This window comes from Notechis scutatus, chromosome 2 (genome assembly GCF_049901735.1).
Source record: "Notechis scutatus isolate UNSWTSFEM ecotype Mainland chromosome 2, rNotScu1.2, whole genome shotgun sequence".
NCBI classification, from domain to species: domain Eukaryota; kingdom Metazoa; phylum Chordata; class Lepidosauria; order Squamata; family Elapidae; genus Notechis; species Notechis scutatus.
In genome coordinates, this window is record NC_142010.1 from 139,319,362 (window position 1) to 139,338,783 (window position 19,422).

The 19,422-nt window shown below is 40.7% G+C and overlaps 1 protein-coding gene across 1 annotated transcript; it reads left to right on the top strand.

Moving 5' to 3' along the window:
- Positions 1-667: 667 nt before the first annotated feature.
- PRR13 (proline rich 13) lies at positions 668-17,439 on the top strand. The gene is made up of 4 exons (XM_026677305.2): positions 668-704; positions 10,186-10,225; positions 11,394-11,788; positions 16,738-17,439. The coding sequence occupies exons 2-4, from the start codon at positions 10,207-10,209 to the stop codon at positions 16,777-16,779; spliced, it is 456 nt and encodes a 151-aa protein (XP_026533090.1). The 5' UTR covers positions 668-704; positions 10,186-10,206; the 3' UTR covers positions 16,780-17,439.
- Positions 17,440-19,422: the final 1,983 nt, after the last annotated feature.

Sequence of the window (19,422 nt, forward strand, 5' to 3'; positions counted from 1 at the left end):
CTGGCCTATAGAAAAGCATCCTGGAAGGAGGCAGTAACAAGCCATCTTCGTCAAGAAACCAACAGGGACCTCCCCACGTGTTAGTGATTTTAATGTTTCGATAAGCAATGGATGCAAGTGAGGCCACGGTAGCTCTCGTCCCTCCGCCGCCATCCCTCGGTTGGCGTTTGCAGTCTCAAACCTCTGCACTTTATATAATGCCCTTTTCCCGTTCACTTGCAAGTTCTATCTCAAGATTTGAACGGAAACAAAAGAGGTGCATATCCACTGAAAAACTTTTAAACCGGACCGCAACTGTTTATAGCAGGGGGTCTTCAAGCTTGGCAAGTTTAAGACTTGTGGACTTCAACTCCCAGAATTCCTCTTCCAGTCATGTTAGCTCAGGAATTCTGGGAGTTGAAGTCCACAAGTCTTAAAGTTGCCAAGTTTGAAGACCCATGGGTTTATATAGCAAAGAGAATCACCAACAATTCCTCCCCTTATTACGCCGTTCCTTTCCGTAACTGCTGCTCGAAAAGCTAGAAGGCGGGGTGATGGAGACGCGATTTGTGACGGACATCGCTTCCGACCAATGGAAAGTTTGGAAAGGAGCGCGTTGAGCCAATGGGACCGAGCAATTTGGAAATGGTGTCAGGTGCCAAGGGATCCAGGAAGTGATAGTTGGAGCAGTTCAGAGAGTGCTGCTGCAGGGAGAGTCGCTGAAGGTAGTTAACTCTTCTTTGGGTGGGATTGTTTGTTTGGGGGTTTGTCTTCTTTTCTGAAGGAAAATGGGTGTTTCCCCTCTGGGTGTGGACTTAAGGAACGGCACATTTAGCCATGGCTAGTTTAAACCACCTTTTATTTAAGCTACTTTGCTGGGTTCTCAAGACGTAGAACCATAAACTAATTGCATGATGCATGGATTCACTTTGCACCTCTTGAGCACCCAGGAAGCGGCTTAAATAAAAAGGTAGTTGAGACTGAAGTGAGTTGGTGGTTGTTCACTTGATGTGATTTTACCACCACGTAAATATAACTGGGAACGGGTCTTGCACACTTAAATGGAAATGCAGTTTTCAAGACATCCTTGCCGAGGCAAAAACCTACCTCAATTCATCTGCTGATCGGGTTAGATTTACCCAATTTTTATCTCTAAATTACAGTAATGGGATTGCCACGCCCAAAAAATGAAGTGTTGGCAGCCCAGCACCTTTTTAGAAAGTAAAATTGGAGTCTTAGAGCTGTGTTTTTCAAACTTGGCAATGTTAATCTGTGTAGACTTCACTTTCCAAAATTCCCCAGCAAAAGCATGCTGGTTGAGGAATTCTTGGAAGGTCCACACATCTTTAAGTTACCATGGTTGAATAACACAGATTTAAAGCTATGACCCGTCTTTAAACTAAGGAATACAATCAGGTTATTAGTCATAAGGACACCAATATATCACAGCATTTAACTAATAATCCTGGCGATGAGCCTTTTGTTAATCCATGCAGATGTGTGAGACTTGGAGTTACTGTAGTTTCATTCTAAAAGTGAGATCTTTAGCTGATGGATGCTAGTTCATTTACTTTCCCTTAGAGCAGAGTTGAACTCTGGCCCCTTTATGACTTGTGGACTTCAACTCCCAGAATTCCTGAGCCAGTCATAAGAGGGCCGTCTATCCCCATCCCTGCCTTGGAGTACTATGGATTCTTAAAGAGGCCTGTACTAAAATCCCAGATGTAACATAGAAGCAGACTCATTCTTGAGTTTATATAACCAAAATGATGTGAAGGAGGAAGAATCTTGGAGAAACCTAAAAGCACTCCCACCTTGCTGAGCATGTTCAGCAGATGTAGGATGCTGGCTGACTGTTGGGGGCTGGTGAAAATTGAAAGGATGGCATGGAACAGCCTAGGAGTGGGTGGGCACAGCTGGCTGAGCTTTAGCAGGCATACATTGTCACGTGTTGTTTTTAGTTCCACTTGCTGTTTAATGTCAACAGTGTAAGTACACCCTGTGTAAAAGAGTATAGAGGGCCTGTGTTGGGCAAATAAGAGCAAGATATGAGAGAGTGGAAAAAAGTAAAGGAGATATTAAAATTACACAATGAAGGATGTGGGTCTGCAGAATAATAGATTGGAAGAGGCCATAAAGTGCTAGAATTCCAATTAAAGCACCCCTACCAAAGCTGTATAATCTCTGTTCTTCCAACGAAGGACTGAAACCCACTGTCTAACTGTTCTTATTGGTAGAGTTTATTTTTCTCATGACATTCAACCAAAATCTACCTATAGCTTAATACAATTATTTATGAACCTGTATTCTGGACCCATGGAGAATAAATATTACCTTCTTCTATGAAATCTTTTCAGGTATTTGGTGCTATTTTATTCCTTTTCCCTTCATTGGCTTTACTTTCCAATCTTCTAATTATCCTTGTTTCCCTTGTCCGAGCTTGTCTTCTTGTCTGCATCTTTCTTAAAGTGTAAAACTGGTAGTGTACAGATACTCCAGGTGGGATCTGACCAATCAAAATAATTATTTTTTGTAATTTGGAACCTATATTTTTGTGGATGCAGCCTGAAACTGCATTTTTCCCCCTAGCCACACAGTAGTTGACTTACATTGAGTTGCCAAACAATCACTATTCCAAGATTATATATAGCCCTCAGCTGTGGACATTATGGCAAAAAGTTTCCTCGGATCTCATAAAATGGAGTTGTTGTTTTTTCTACATCAAATAATGTAGTCCAAACACTTGGGTAGATTATAGAAATTGAGACAATGATACTAATTACAATAATAGTCATTTGTGTAGGAAAAAATTCTGATTCAACTTTTTTTTAAAAAAAGATCCCACATTTCTATCTGATCAACTGAGAGGGAAGGAAGAAGTACAGAACTGTAGCCTCATTAGTTTAATTATATAGTCTTTGTACTGATTGCCAGGTGACTTCCTTTAGGGTCTTAGTTTCAAGAGCTCTTTCTGCTGCAAGTTTTAGACAGGGCTCTCTAAACTTGGCAATGGAATGCTGGCAGGGGAATTGTGGGAGTTGAAGTCCACAAGTCTTAAAGTTGCCAAGTTTAGCCACCCTTGCTCTAGACAAGAGTTCCCCAACCCCGGCCAGTGCAAACAAGCAAAGCCCCATCTGTGGGATGCAGGCAGCATGCGAAACCCACACCCCCTCTGGTCCATGGGAAAAACCTCTCTCCATGGAACCAGTCCCTGGTGCCCCAAAGGTTGGGGACCGCTGCTCTAGACTATAAGCCTAGTGTTCAGTTGAGTCTGGTTCCTCCCTGTTACAGACAGGAAGGAGCTTAAAACACGTGTTTTTACAACAACCCTTAAGAGAATTTACAAAAACATAGTGCTAGTTTGTAATTAGGATTATGATATCTAGGCTGCAAAAATCCAGTTGATCACTGAACAGCAGCATTTCATCTGAATTTTTTTTCAGCTTTCTTTAATTACATACAGGTAGACCTTGATTTATAACCATTCATTTAGTGACCCATTTGAACAACAGCACTGAAAAAAGTGGCTTATGATCAGTTTTCACACTTAAAGACCGTTGTAGCATCCCCATGGTCACGTGATCAGCACATGGGCACTTAACAACTGGCATGTATTTATGACAGTTGCGTTGTCCCAGGGTGATGTGATCACCATTTTTAAGCTTCCTATCTGGCTTCCAACAAGCAGAGTCAATGGGGAAAGTTAGCTTTGCTTAACAGCCACATGATTCACTGAACAACTGCAATGATTTGCTTAACCGCGGTAGCAAAAAGATTGTAAAATGAGGTGACTCAACTCAACTGAGAAATTTCAGGCTCAGTTGTGGTCATAAGTTGAGGAAATGTTGGTGGGTACTTAAAACTGCAAAGTGGGAGTTGGTCTATCTCTGGCTATTTGAAGAACTTTCTTTCCCCTATTGTTCCAGTAAGATCTGACAGAGTAGGCATATTTGTTTATTATTAATCAAATTTTCATGGCTGCCCATCTCATGGAAATGGACTCTGGGCAGCATTTATCTCACAAGATCAATATAAAACAATGATTACCTAAAATCATTACAGTTAGTTATTAAGAAACATTAACAACTACAAAAGTAGAAGTAAACAAGAAAAGGAAAATAATAGTTGGAAGGATATCACTAATGGGCCATCTCACAAGTTCGCTCATCCCTGGGGTTCTCAGATCCCATCCTTAAAACAGCATCATCTGATGGAATCCTGTCAATCTCTCTTCTCTGTCATGGGCCTTATCCCCAACCCTCTCATCCTTTGAGCCTTGAAGATCTGTGCCTTTCCTCAGGTGTTGGATTAGGAAATACTTGTAGATGCTGCTGGGCTTTTTTTTTTATTAGTTTGCTACTCCCCAAGTGTTTGCTTTCTTATGGCTTTTGCTATATTGAGTTTGACAAAGTAGATCGCAGCCTACTTCTTGGTAAGAAGATATAGACAATGTCACCACCAGATGGATTCGCAATTGACTGACCAACCGTAGTCAATGTGTAGTCCACAAAGGAACTACATCTACATGAAGGGAAGCACGGAGAGGAGAACCTCAAAGTTTAGTCTTGGATCCAGTGCTCTTCAACATCTGCACAAATTATGTAAATGAGGGGATGGAAGGAGAACTCATTAAATGTGTAGGTGGGAAATAGCCATCATTTTAGAACAGGGGTGTCAAACTCAATTTCATTGAGGGCCACATCAGGGCTGTGGTTGACCTCAGAGGGCCCATGGCTGACTAGGTGGGCATGGCAAGCTTGACGCCACTCCCCAAACTGCTGGCATGTTTCCTTTTTGCATTAAGTACACCGGGCCGAAGCCACGCTGGCCCGATGTTTCCTCTTCACCTTGAGTACCTGGGCCGAAGCGACGTGGGTAGACCAGGCCGAAGCAATGCAGGCCAGCCCCTTACATTTTCCAGGATGGCCCTGCAGGCCAGATCTGACCACATTGCGGTTTGAACCCAGCTCGCAGGCCTTGAGTTTGACATCCCTGCTTTAGAAGATCCAGAAGGGTCTTTTCAGACTTGACATTGGTCCCTCTCCAACAAGATAAGTTCAATGGTGAGAAAAGTAAGAAAAACCTACACTTAGACAGGGAAAGGCAAATGCATAGGTACAGTACATTTTAAATGGTACCTGGCTCAACAATAGTAACTGTGAGAGGGATGTATGAGTCCTAGTGGACTATTACATAAGTATTAACCAGCAGTGTGCTGTAGCTGTCAAAACAAAAAAAGCCAGTGCAGTCCTAGAATGCAACAACAGTGGAATAGCATCAAGACAAGGAGTGATAATACTGCTTTACATCATGCTAGTGAGACCACGCTTGGAACACTGCAACCAGTTCTTGTCATCACGATGCAAAAAAGATGTTGAGAATCTGGAAAGTGTGTATAGAAAAGCAACAAAGATGATAAAGGATCTGGATATGACATGGTTGAGATAGGTGTCTAGCCTATCGAAAGAAGGATTGGGGGAAATATCATAGTTGTCTTCTAATACTTGAGGGGCTTTCACAAAGAGGGGATTGATTTACTCTCTAGGGTACCAAAGGGCAGAACAAGAAATAATGGGTGGAAGCTTGTCAAAAAGAGATCCAACCTGGAAGTAAAGAGAAGTTTTCTGACAATGAGAGCAATTAATCTGTGGAATAGCGCATCTCCTGGGTTTGTGGGTGCTCCATCACTGTAGGTTTTCAAAAATATTTTGGACAACCATTTGACTGGGATGATATAAGACTCCTGCCTTGAGCAGGGGGTGGACTAGAAGACCTCCACCTTCCCACCCCCATGATTCTATGTTTTTTTTTTATGAATATTGATTATTTGTATGCCATTGAGAGTTGTGATGAAAATTTAAATGTGATTAATAAACATTTCAGATACAAATCATACCTAAAAACGTACAGTGTCTGAGACAAAGCCTTCAGTTCAGAACACACAGGAGCTAGTTTGTGTGCTAGGCATTTCCCTTGTTAACATCCTGCCTTAAACAAGCCTATCCTTTCATTCTGTCAACATACTTGTTGCATCATGAAAGGATAATGTTCGTTTTAATAATGGCAGAAGAGCGGTTGAGACGATGTAGATAAAGCTCTCTTTTTTTTTCAGCACTATAAGACTTACTGCTTCCTTAGCTGCAAATAATTGACCTGCAACATTTGGGGGTTTGTGCACTTAGTCCTTTAGAGCAGGGGTCGCCAACCTTTTGGACCTCAGGGACAACCAAACTCGTTATTTTAAATCCCGGGGACCACTAATGTGAATTTTGACTAACGTGGCTTGCTGACATTGGTGGGAGGGAGAAGGAGAGAGAGAGAGAGAAAAATCTGATCTAACCTTGGAGGGCTGGTGATTCATTCATTTTCTTTCTCTCTCTCTCTCTCTCTCTCTCTCTCTCTCTCTCTCTCTCACACACACACACACACACACACACACACACACACACACATCCCTCACACACACACGCACACCTCCTCCAAGGCAGCCCCATTCCTAGCCTGCTTTGAGCTCCGTTCTCAGGCTGCACGCAAGGAAAGCAGCAGAAGTCTTTCTTTCTCTCCCCCCAAACTCTGTCAGAAATGAGTCTTCACCAGTGCAGCCTCTTGGAGCAAAATGCCTTGCAGCAGAGGTGGTATTCAGCAGGTTCTGACCAGTTCTGGAAAACCAGTAGCGGAAATTTTGAGTAGTTCGGAGAACCGGCAAACACTACCTCTGACTGGAGATTTTACAGTATTCTTCCCCTGCCACGCCCACAGAACCGGTAGTGAAAAAAATTGAATCCCACCACTGCCTTGCAGGACTCATTTCAAAGACTCATTTCTGGCAGAGTTTGGGGGAGAGAAAGAAAGACTTTTGCTGCTTTCCTTGCGTGCAGCCAAAAGCAGAAGAAGAAAGAAGCGGAAGAAACAACCCGGTGGCCAGTCAAGTTCCCCACGCCCACCCTTTCCCCCCTCCCCTCACTACCTCGTGTTGTTCCTAATGCAAGTGACGGAAGCCTTGTGTTCCCGCGGGCCATGTGGGCGGTGCAGCCTTGTTTTCCCCGCAGCCTGGATTAATTGCTTTTGGGGAGGTGCTTTGAGGTGGCATTTCTCTGCGGACCACCAAAATATTCTTGCGGATCACCAGTGGGCCGTGGTTGGCGACCACTGCTTTAGAGCCCAGATGCCTACAATAGCAGCCGTGCAAATGTTCATAGAGAAAAAAAATGTATACATTCACAATGACCATTTCAGGGTTGATAGTGTATTTCGATGCAGAAATTGCCAGTGAGGGAATCATCCTGCCTGTGAGGGTGAGGATTTGTTCGAATAGCATTTGCAGTCGGAGTCTGCATAAGAAGCCAATTGTGATGGAGGATCTAAATATACAGTGTTTGGCAGGAAAATTGTTAACCTCTTTGGATTCAGTAAATGAAAAAGAGTGGGCCTTTTCATCCTGCTTTAGTCTAATGCAGAGTAATTTATGTAGCTTTCTTGGCCAGGTTTCAGTCATGTATTCTTTTAGTCTAATTGCAATAACAAAATTGATTTGCTTTGATGGAGATGTATTGGTCGATGCGTGTTCCCATCATTTGGCCTTGGAACATTACAACCTTAAAACCAGAGGATGCCAATTCTATTTGGTCCTTTTTAAATGTTTTTTTTTGGGGGTATACATGAACGCAATTAGAAATGAAAAGCTGTAATACTTATTCTGGAATTGTAAGGACATTGTTAAAAGAAAGTAGCATTTTGTATTTCAATCATTTCAGGGATACCTTAAGGCCTTCATGGCCAAAAGGAATTCTAAACATCGAAATAATATATTTCTTGCCCTGAATGTTTAATCTCATTTAGATAACACACCAAAGATAGGATTTCTAAAATGGTGTTTTTTTAAAAAAAAAAAAGAGAGAGAAAGAAAACAAAAGTCTGTAGATACGCTAATGGCGGACATAAGAAATAATGTTTCATGGCCCCTTGAGATGTGGGTGAAAAAAAACACCAAAGGATGTGGGTAAAAAAAAACCCAAAAGGTAATGGATCCTGCTGAGGGAAAGATACGATATAATGTGTTTAGGAAGAAAAAAATGGCAACAAATGTAGTCAAAGAATAAAATGAATAGACTTTATTTAAATTATGGAACATACAAAACAGTTGAAAATGGAATATGGATTAGAAAATAACAGGGTCTGACTGAAAATGGAGTGAATAATTGGAAGTTAACATAATTGGCAAAACCCTAGAGCAAGTGGGAGGATTTTTATATCTTGGTGGAAACTTGCCAAAGATGGGGAGATGACAAGCAACATCAATGGGGGAGGCTAGATCTGCTTAACAACCACACAACTCATTGAACAACTGCAGCAATTCGCTTAACAAACATGGTTTAAAAAGATCATAAATTGGGCACGACTCAAAGCCGCCTGACTTAGCAACAGAAATTCTGATCCTAATTGTGGTTGTAAGTCGAGGACTGCCTGTGTATGAAGGAAGTGTGAAAACTGAGAAAGTTATGGCTGAAGGAGACCCCGAAAAGTTTAAAGAGCAAAAGGCAATGTGGTGCATGGACTTAGTGGAAGCAAAGATGATTCAAGGATAGAAAAGGAGAAAAGGCTATGTAGGAAGTTAGCACCCACCCCTCTCCTAGAAAAATGAAATATCCTAGGAAATATGAAAAAGGCAGAATATTTTCCCTAAAAAGAGTAGAAACTTAGAAGCAGAAACTCACCTCAGAATCAGAAACTCAGCCCCCTCCCCTTTGCTAATGGGCCATTACCAGAGGTGGGATTCAACCGGTGTTAGTACCGGTTTGGTGACTACGTTTTGCGCATGCATGCATGCTTCATGTACAAAAACCTTAAGCTGTGCCACCCGGACAGCTGAAAAGTGCTGCGCGCAGGTGCACAGTGTTTGAAAAGCCTCTTTTTTTTTCCTGCTTTTTCAACCCCAGCTGTGCCATGCAAAGCAGCTGAGGTTGAAAAAGCAGAAAATAAAGGACAGGTAAGAGCCCAGGTGGGCGGGTGGGCCAAACAGCAGCGAACACAGAACTGGTTTGGTGTCTGCTGCTCTTCAGAGCTACTGGTTCTATAGAGCCGGGCAGAACCAGTAGCATCCTACCCCGGCCATTACTCTTGCTTAGGCCAGCCTATTTTACATAACAAAGATCTCCAGATAGAGCTATTGGAATTGCCCAAAGCTCTTTCATGACATCATCATCCAGTAAGGCTCAACCAAGCCTGAGTCTCAGGACAGCCTACAGAGCTGCTCCTGCGTGGCCCCATGGGAGTCTGACAACCAATCAGAATACAAGCTCAAATTCAAATCCCAACAGAGGGTATAAAACCCAGGCACTCTCAGCATATCAGTCGTTTTCCTTCAGGCCATGTGATCCTGTTCACCATTAAACCTTCCAAACAGCCTCCATGTTTCCAGTGTCTTTTCCCCTACTTGGAACTGAACCCAGAAGGATAATTCTTCCAACAGCTATATAATGAATGGTGTCTGTAAAACTATGTTTAGATTGCTGTTTTTTGTTATCGACTGTCTATTTTGATCACTACAACTTGATATTTTTCTGCATTTTGGATAGCATGATTTATCTCAAAAGGGCATAAAAAACATGAGTAGTTTCTCAAAATTCAAAATGTTTCTTTTTTTTATAATTCTTCAAACCTACGGTATAAAACATGAATATAAGAAAACTTCATCTCATTTTTTAAAAACTGCTTTCTTGTGTTTGGATGCATTTTCTATCCTGCTGTGAAGGATATTGTTTAAATCGGTATGAGTAAGAACTACAAATACAAAAATAAAAAATGAAAAAATATGTCAAGAATCCTGAAATTCACACTGTGCTGTTTTCCCAAAGTACTCCTTGCTGAATTTATACCTCACGTTTTTGTATTGGGGGGAGCGGGGGTGGTTGGGAGAAGGTTCTTAATGAGATGTGTGAAATCAACCATGTTTGTTTATAACTCATGATTTATCATTTGGCTTTATAAATGAAACAGGGCACTATAATTTGTTCCAAACCATGATGAAAACAAATGATGTATATCTAAAATACGTAGATATACACCTGCCATGTGCAACCTGACCATGGATTGAATGGAAAAGGGCTGCATTGCATCTTTCCCTATGGCTGGTTTGTTCAGTACTGATGGCCTTCTAATTTTACATTGTTGGTCTTACTTGTTGTGTCTTTTCCTCTCAATTGGCAGATTGTTCTCTTGTGAAGGACCATGTGGAATCCCAATGCAGGTAAAAAGGCAAGGAGATTTTAATGGGATTTTCAAGGATACTTCTCTAAAAGCACAAACTGAGTACAGTGTGTCATTGCCTATTAAATCTCTCTGGACAAGTAGTTGGCCTCTTGTGACTGGAGGCTTTAATGGAGACCAACATTTGGCAGCTACCCATAAAGGTTTGGAATGCAGGATCCTTCCTGAATTAATACATTTGTGGCCATGGTCTGTCTCTCTCTCTCCCTCCTTCCCTCTCTTTCTCAACCCCCCCTCCCTCAACAATACCTAAAGTGCCAATTTGTTGATGTCTCCTACATTATCGTTGTAACAGCATTAGCACACTGGTGGCAAAAGTCTTGCAAATTTCCTGTGGAAAGGAAATCTGTCCAGAAGCAAATCGTACGCATTTATGGCCGGTTGCAATTAACTTCAGCCAGCCCACTTCCTGCAGCTGAATTAGACTGTCTCCAGTAATCTGTGGAAGAACTTCCTGTGTGTTTTCCTTACCGCTGCCTGCCAGATATGCTTCACCGCTGGCTCATTCGGGTTTTTTCCTTTTAAGAGACATGCTTAAGGTTGAAACAGCACAAACACGGAGGAATCCTTTGTCATGGTCTCCCAGACGTTCACCCCGAATTTGCCCTAAGAGATGGAACCTAAGATAATCTCATTTGCTAACGGGGGCTTGCTTTCAGATTCGGTTACCTTTGGGATAAATTCTATTTACCAAAAAAAAAAAAAAAATCCCACCCAAGCCAAAGCATCTTTATGATGTTGCTTAAAGAGCAAAAGCATTTGCGATTGCCGTTGGGTGAGAAGCTGCTGGATTGAGAGGTTTTATATGGTTATCACTGAGCACCCTATAAAATTGTGGGAAAATAGGAGCTGGTGCTATGTACATCCATCATGAGTTGAGGATGATAACTGTCCTTTCCCGGTCTGATCTTAATCCAAACGGTCAGACGGTGTCATGGGACACACCAGTTTAGTAGCATACGGGTGTAGCAAGTTAGGAAGGAATGAAGTTTTGTATAGAATAAGCACTTGTCTAAAGCTACAAAATATAACCAGGAATTTTGTGAGCAAATTAGCCCATTAGTGATAGGCATTCTACAAAGATGGCTATAGCTGGATTTGTTTCACCAAGTAGCAGATCTATTGTTTCTTCTTACCTTCCATTTTAGGGCAGCCAGGTGCCTTCTCTGGAGCAGCACATCCCCCCAACCCTTCTTACCCAGGTGGCTTCAATCCTGCATACCCACCTCCTGTGAACCCTGCATTCCCTCCAGGCTCTATGCCTGTTGGCCCCTGTCCTGTTCCCCCAGTAGGGATCCCAGGGCAACCTGCCTATCCCTCAGGCCATCCCATTCAGCCCCCATATCCTGGTCATCAGCCTATCCTGCCTGGTGGTCCTTTGCCCCCACCTGTCCCTGGGATGCCAGGAGGAATAGGATTCAATCCTTTGGTGCCCGGGGCTGCTGTGGGCACCTGCGTGATGGACAAGAAAGCTGCTAAAAAGATGAAGAAGAAGATGAAGAAGGCACACAAGATGCATAAACCACACAAACACCATGGAAAGGTCAGTAGAGGAGTGGGATGGCAAACCTAGGCTGTACAGGTAGTCCTCGACTTATGACCACAATTGAGTCCAAATTTTCTGTTGCTAAGCGAGCTTTGTTAAGTGAATCACTGCAATTAGTAACACATTTGTTAAGTGAATCTGGTTCCCCCATTGATTTTGCTTGTCAGAAGGCTGCAAAATGGGACCCCCCGGCACACTGCAACCATCATAAATATGAGTCAGCTGCCAAGCACTTGAACTTTGATTACGTGACCCTGGGGATGCTGCATAAGTTGTAAGTGTGAAAAACAATCCTAAGTCCCTTTTTTTCCGTGCCGTTGTAACTTCAAGCGGTCAGTAAAAGAACGGTGGTTAAGTTGAGGACTATCTGTATCGGGAACTATCATTTATTTCCAACTGCTGCCAAAGAACGTTTTTATGTCACAAATCTGTGTACCTTGCGTTTTTTGAAAACCTCAAAGGCTACTTGATTGGGATCCATATTTGGAATCTAGGATTCATTCCATGGCTCCTTGGGGGTGGAGGTGGAGGAAGAGGAGGAGGAGGAAGAACTTGCTGTGTTTTGGGGGATGGGGAGAGGAGAAGCACTGCTCAATGAGGTTTGATTCTCAATTTATACTGCAGCTATGCATGAAGGAAAGTTTCAGAAACAGTCAATGGACCAATTAGCACCACAGTGACAATCTGAAACAGAGGCTGCTTTTGTTGGTCTGGCTGTGTTCCAAACAACGGATCAACACCATTGGTGTTGACTGAAGAGGAGAGCTCCATGTGCAGTTATCAGCATTTGGATTGGGAGGGGCGGCTATTCACGTCTTACTGATGGGTGTCTCTTGTTCCATGTTCCACCAGAGACCCCCACTTGGGGCAGTCTTGAAAAGCCCACATTTATTTTACTCGATATCGACCCCCCACCGCCCCAGCACGTTTCTACACTCAAAGGACTACAGTTTTGCTTGTTTGAAAATTAAAATAAATGTAATAGATTTATGTTCACTCATCAGATCCATATAGCCCCATGGAATGCAAATAACGTTTTCTAAATGTTTTAAAACTGTACTTTCTGTACTATATGTTTTAAAACTGTACTTTCCGGGTTGGTGTTCCCTATAAAACTAGAAAAGGAATAAAACTTCAAGAATGATAAGCAATTATGTTATTTATTAATAATTAGCAGAGAGGACACCTAGAAAGGTCCTGACTAAAAACAAAGAATGATCTGTCACACCTAGGTTTGAGTCAGGTTTGAGTCAGGTTTGAGTCTACACCTTGGATGTAAAGGTAAAGGTAAAGTTTCCCCTTGCACATATGTGCTAGTCACTTCTGGCTCTAGGAGGCGGTGCTCATCTCCGTTACAAAGCCGAAGAGCCAGCGTTGTCCGAAGACATCTCCGTGGTCATGTGGCCGGCATGACTAAATGCCGAAGCCACACGGAACACTGTTCCCTGCCCACCAAAGTGGTCCCTATTTTTCTACTTGCATTTTTACATGCTTTCGAACTGCTAGGTTGGCAGAAACTGGACAAGTAATGGGAGCTCACTCCGTTACGTGGTGCTAGGGAATTCGAACCGCCGAACTGCCAACCTTTATGATCGACAAGCTCAGCGCCTTAGCCACTGAGCCACCGCATCACTGCGTCTTGGATATAAGGACAATGAAACATCAGTAATTTTTCGGTTCATATGGTATACATAAATTGTTATCTGACAGCCCTGTTTAAAGTCACCCGGATTTTTTTTTAAGAGAGTAATGGGTTTGGACATTATTTCTTGGGCCTCTGTGTGAAATGTTCACGGTAGAGGATCAAATTGCTTAGATTTGCTTGGAGTTTGCTACCACCAGCTAGGCATCTCCTAGTGAGATTATTGAAACCTTGTTCAATTAAAGTTACCCGGGAGGAGTTTGTTAATCTTAAGGAAATTGGTAAAAGTTTTTTGTGACGTTAGTCCTGCCATCAGGGGTTTTAACCATCCCTTTGCTGTGTGGAGAATATTACCAGAGAGGTACCAAAAGGCTGGGTCAGGACAGTAGTCAATGCATCCCTGAAAGGAGGAGTGCTTCTGTCTGCTTTGAAAGAGGCGATGGTGCCCCCTCCCCAAGAAGCCATTGCTTGACCCAGCATATTAGGTAACTATCATCCAGTCTTCAACTTTTTTTATAGGGAGAAGGAGGCACTGTTTACATAGAGTTGTCTTTCTAAGGGGAAGATACTAGTCAGTGGTAGAGAAGAGTGGAGATGCTACATCCTAGGGCCCTCCACTGTGCAACAGGGTTCAAAACATTCTTCCTATTTGGTATCTGTTTAAAGTGTGCTCTCTCGCTACTACTGGCCTATAGATGTCTAGTAGAGTTGGAAAAAAAATGAAGATAAAAGATATGAAATACATGCAGGACTGGCAGAAGATATTTGTTGGGATAAAAAAAACACCAAGAGAATAGACACAATCCAGAGTACCTGAAATAGACTTCACCATCACCAAACTATTCCATGACAATTACTTTGCTTCTTATACCATTGTGAAAACACTGCTTTATTCTTTTGCTATTCTGTTAAGCCGTCCAGAAAACATATTGTTGGGTGGCCATATAGATGACTGAATTCAGTTCCACAAGTATGATTGAGACCTCGCAAAATAGCGTTCTACTTTATTTAGCATTAATGTGACTTGCAGAACTGACAAGGAATTAATGGGATTTTAAAATTTACTTATAGATTTTAAAATTTTTATTTGTATAAATAACTCAATCTGGCAAACATGCCTTATACTTCTCCGTCTTCTTTTCCCCACAAGAAGAACCTGTGAGTTGGGCTGAAGAGAGTGACTAGTCCAAAGTCACCCAAACAGCTTTTATGCCTAAAGCAGAACTAGAACTCAAGTCTCCTGGTTTCTAGCCTGATGCCTTAACCGCTAAATGAAACTTTTTAGATTTTTTTTTCTCTTGCAATCTTTGCTTGTAAAAAGAATTTGCCCTACTTCTAAGAGTGAGCTGTCAATGTTCGAAGAGTGAAGAGTCACTCTTCAAAGAGTGAGCTGTCAATGTTCAAGTGCTCAGCCTTACCCACCCACCCTGAGATATCTAGAATGGGGTAGCGGTAGTGGTGGTAATAGGAAAGGAGAGATGGGTTCAATGATAAAGAAAATAATGGCTTGAGCAGAATAGGATAGAGTAACCTTAGAATTGAAAAATAAGGGGGACTCGGTTTACTATGAAACGTGGAATAAGTTTTATCAGTGGTTACAAAAAAGAAGGGAAGGTTGGAACAAAAATAACCCGAATGAATAGAACCAAAAAGCAAACACTATTAATAATATGAAAGTTAATGGTTTAGCAATATCTTTGTTTTTGTTTTTTTAAATATATTGGTTTTTAAAACAAACATAAACAAACAAAACATAAAAACATCAAATCATCTTCGATATATGTACATACAGTGTGCCGGTTGGTTTACAAATTGTTTTGTGCTTCCATTTCGTAGTCTTCAATTACAATTACATTGTATATAATCTCGTATTTTCAATCAAATATTAAATACATTAATATCATTATTAATCATTTGACTATACTTTTATTCATTCATGCTTTACAAAATAATCATATTTTACTTAATTTGTTTTATGACAGTTCATATTATCATCCCAAATCTATCCTAGAATCATTTTGTAGATATAATAAGAAAAAAGTACATCTTTATATATTTAGTGTTTTCTAAAAGTCTACATATTTCATTACTATATTTATTGTCTAACCATTGATAGAATAGATCCCAAATTTTATAAAATTGTTCATCATCTTGTTCTCTAATTTCAAATGTCAATCTACTCATTTCAGCACATTCCAATATTTTCTTAATGATTTCCTCCTGTGATGGTATTTTCTCATTTTTCCAGTTTTTAGCAAATACAATCCTAGCTGCTGTTAATACATTTACAATCAGGTATTTCAAGTCTTTACTATATATTTCAGGTAAAATTCCCAATAAAAATATTTCTGGTTTCAAATCTATATGCTTTTTTGTCATTTTTTCCAACCAGATGTGGATTTTAGTCCAGTATTTTTTAGCATCCGCACAAGTCCACCACATATGGTAATATGAGCCAGGTATCTGATGACATTTCCAACAGTTTTTGGATTTATTCTTGAACATTCTTGCTATTCTTGTCGGGGGAAAGTGCCACCTGTAAAACATCTTATACAAATTTTCTTTATATGCTGTTGACATTGTCATTTTATAATTTTGGGACCACATTTTTTGCCATTTCTCTAGATCAATCCCATATCCAAAATTCTTCCCCCAAGCAATCATAGTTTCTTTAACTTGTTCTTCTTCTAGTTTAATTTCTAATAAATATCCATACAGTTTTTTAATCACCTTTTCACCAGTACCTGTCAAAATCTTATCTAAGTGAGTCAATTTATCATAGAAACCTTCTGTTTTAGAATCTTTATCATACCCTGAATGTATTTGTGCATATGAAAACCAATTCATCTTTATACCTTGTTCCTCTAGTTTTTGTATAGATTTAAGTTCACCCTTTTCATTCAATATTTCACCATATCTATCTGTTTGTTCCTTTTTGTATATTATAGGATAAGAAAATGCTTCAATAGTCGATAGCCAAACTGGAATTTTCAAATAACATTGTCTTTTAATCGTCTCCCAATTTAACCACAGAGACTCCCGTATATAATGTCTTCTAAAGTACCCCTATGTTTTAGTTCCTTTATACCATAAAAAAGCATGCCACCCCAGCAATATCTTTGTATGTATGGTAAATGTAACACCAAAACGGCAGCACTGTTGTATATTTACAGTTGTAAACAATTAAAAATATATACAAAAAAGAAGAGCAAAACAGCAAATGTGCACAAATGAAAATAAATTTAATTGTTCTGTGTCATAATTATCCACATTTAAATAATTGAAAACTTTCTCTTTTTTTCAGCATTCTTCCTCCTCTTCATCCTCTTCCAGCAGCAGTGACTGACTGATGTGTCTCCCTACTTTCCGGCTGCATCCGTTTCCACCATGGCTGATCCTTGCACTGTTCTTCCTGCATTCATAGAAAATTAACTAGATTGGTTACTACCCCAATAGATAAAAATGACATCTGCTTGCTTTTTGTCTGCCCTCCAAGATGGCCAGGCATCAAGCTTATCCATAGGACTGGTGCTGCTGATTAACCAGCCTACTGTGATCGACTGTTTGGTGGGAGGGCGACACCATTATTGGGCTCCAAAGCAGTACATCTGCAGCTGTTGGCGATTGTGATTACATTTCTGCAGCCAATCAAATACTGTCCTGGCGCTCCAAATGTTTTATTGGGAACCAATCAAACGATTATTTTGAGGTTGGTTGGGAGGTCTAAAACTACCTAAGTGCTTTTAAAAATTATCAATCATTCACCAAAGTAGTTCTTTGAATGTTCATGTAGTCATGCCTGAGAAAAGGACAAAACAGGGGAGATTGCTCAATATTATAACTGCATTTGGAAATTGTTGCTTATTTAATATAAACTAGAATAATCCACTTTTAAAAGATCACAAAATGTGCTGAATCAGGGATAATGGCATAACTGTATGCATGCAGAAATTTATTGTGAGATTCCCTTCTCTCTGTCACTCAGAAATAAACATACATTCATGTATTTATGGTATATTTTAGAAAATTTCTCCAGCCTACAAACATTTTGGTGGCTCTTGGTTTGCTTCATTGAAATGCTTGGTTCATGGCTGCAGTCTTAGTTTGCTTGAAGTTTGTATTTAATTTGTGATAGTAGCTTAGTAAATTGTTCCAGGGTATTGAAAGATCATACTACATATATATTGCATAATGTGTTCCAAATTTCTGCTTTTGGAAGAAGCATTTTCTCATTCGTCAGTTCAACATTGCTGATGCCCCATTTAAACTGACTGCTTATATAATACTGAGATGTGTTTCTAAAATGAAAGGAGAAGATTGCAGTTAGCCAGTTTTTAAAGAGAAACAACCACAATCACATCATTATCTAGCATGGCACAATTTGAGATCTGCATTGGACTTCCAATAACCTTGGGTGGGGATTCAAAAGCCCCTCCAGAATTACCCACCAAAGTACTGCATTTAATGGGACAAAAAATACATAAAATATATTGGAAGTAACTTTAGTAATTATGTTAATAATCAGGTTTAAGTAAAGGGATTAGTATGTAAATTAAAAGAGTTTTTATTGTGTACTCATTTGCATCTTGTAATGCATGTCAGAAAGACTAAACAAAAATTTCACAACTATCATTCCTGAAAATTGTGTACCCCTAAGTTGCCCAATGCCTACGAGGTTGAACCTTAAAATGTATCATGTCTTGTTAGGAATGTTCTATTTTACAGATTCCTTTTCAGTATATATATATATGTATGTATGCATGTATGTATGCTGCTCGGCAAGAATGTGGATTTTGATCATGTGATCATAGAAACACTGAAAAGGGTCGGTTCTAAGTTACTTTTTCAGTGCTTTTGTAACTTTGAAAAAAATGGTCATAAGTTGAGGACTACGTATATTTATTGTTCAGCTGTTAGCGACTAGGAGGAAAGCAATAGTATCAGAAAGATTAGATGGGTGTCAAACTTGTGGCATGTCACATGATGTATCACAACTTTTTTTCCCTTAAACCGTGGTGCGCGTGGCCAGCACGTGACGCACCCAGCCTGCAGGTTGCAAGTTCGACACCCCTGGATTAGAGCTATAATTTTCAGTTCCTTTTGGAATATGTGAGGCTTTTAAAAAATAAAATATATTTAATCTACCAAAGGGCTTAACACACCATTTCACTGCTTTTATTTTTCACACATACTACCAAATCACACTATTGTGGTTTGGAGTTTGTGCTTCTGAAATTTTACATCAGTTTTGGTAAAGCTCTGGGTCTCAAAAAGAGATTGGGCCCTGTATGGCTCAAGGGTTGAACGCTGCCTACTCTTTAACAAAAGGAACTCAAGACATTTGGGGGGGGGGAAAGGAGGGAGAAGTTAGACCTTTTTAAAAAATTCCAGAATCTGTCTTCTTTTTGGTAGAAGGCAATGGTTTATTTATTAGACAGCATCTTGTTTTGCAAAAAGGCAAAAAACATAAAGGACTCCTTTGATGGAGGCCTGGAAATTGTTGTGGTCCACTGGCAGCTTGCAGAGACAGCAGCAGGATCGGACAGTGGGGAAGAACATGGGCCAGTCCAGAAGTCTGGGAAAGGCTCGGACGCGGGTCCTGCATCTGATACAGAGATGGGGCCAGGGCCATCTGGGAGTTATGTGCTGACTCCGGAGCCTCCAGAATCTGACAGCAGCAAGGCAGAGGAACAAGGGGAGCCTGTTCCCAGTGCGCATGTGCGCAGAGCTGCCAGAAGGCAAGAACAGTTAAGACAAAAAGGGTGACTCGGGAGTAAGGCTTGGAAATGATTGCCCCTCCCATAAGATATAAAGGAAGTGCAAAGGGACAGGAACCTTTGCAGGAAGCAACGTCATTCGCTCTGTTCGGATTAAACCTTGAAGCTCTGTGTGGACTTTGTACTTCGTTTGGCTTTTTACAGTTAATTTGGCGCTTTAGTTGCTGGTAGCAATTCAAAGGACATAAAGGTGGGTGCTTATCTCAAGAGAC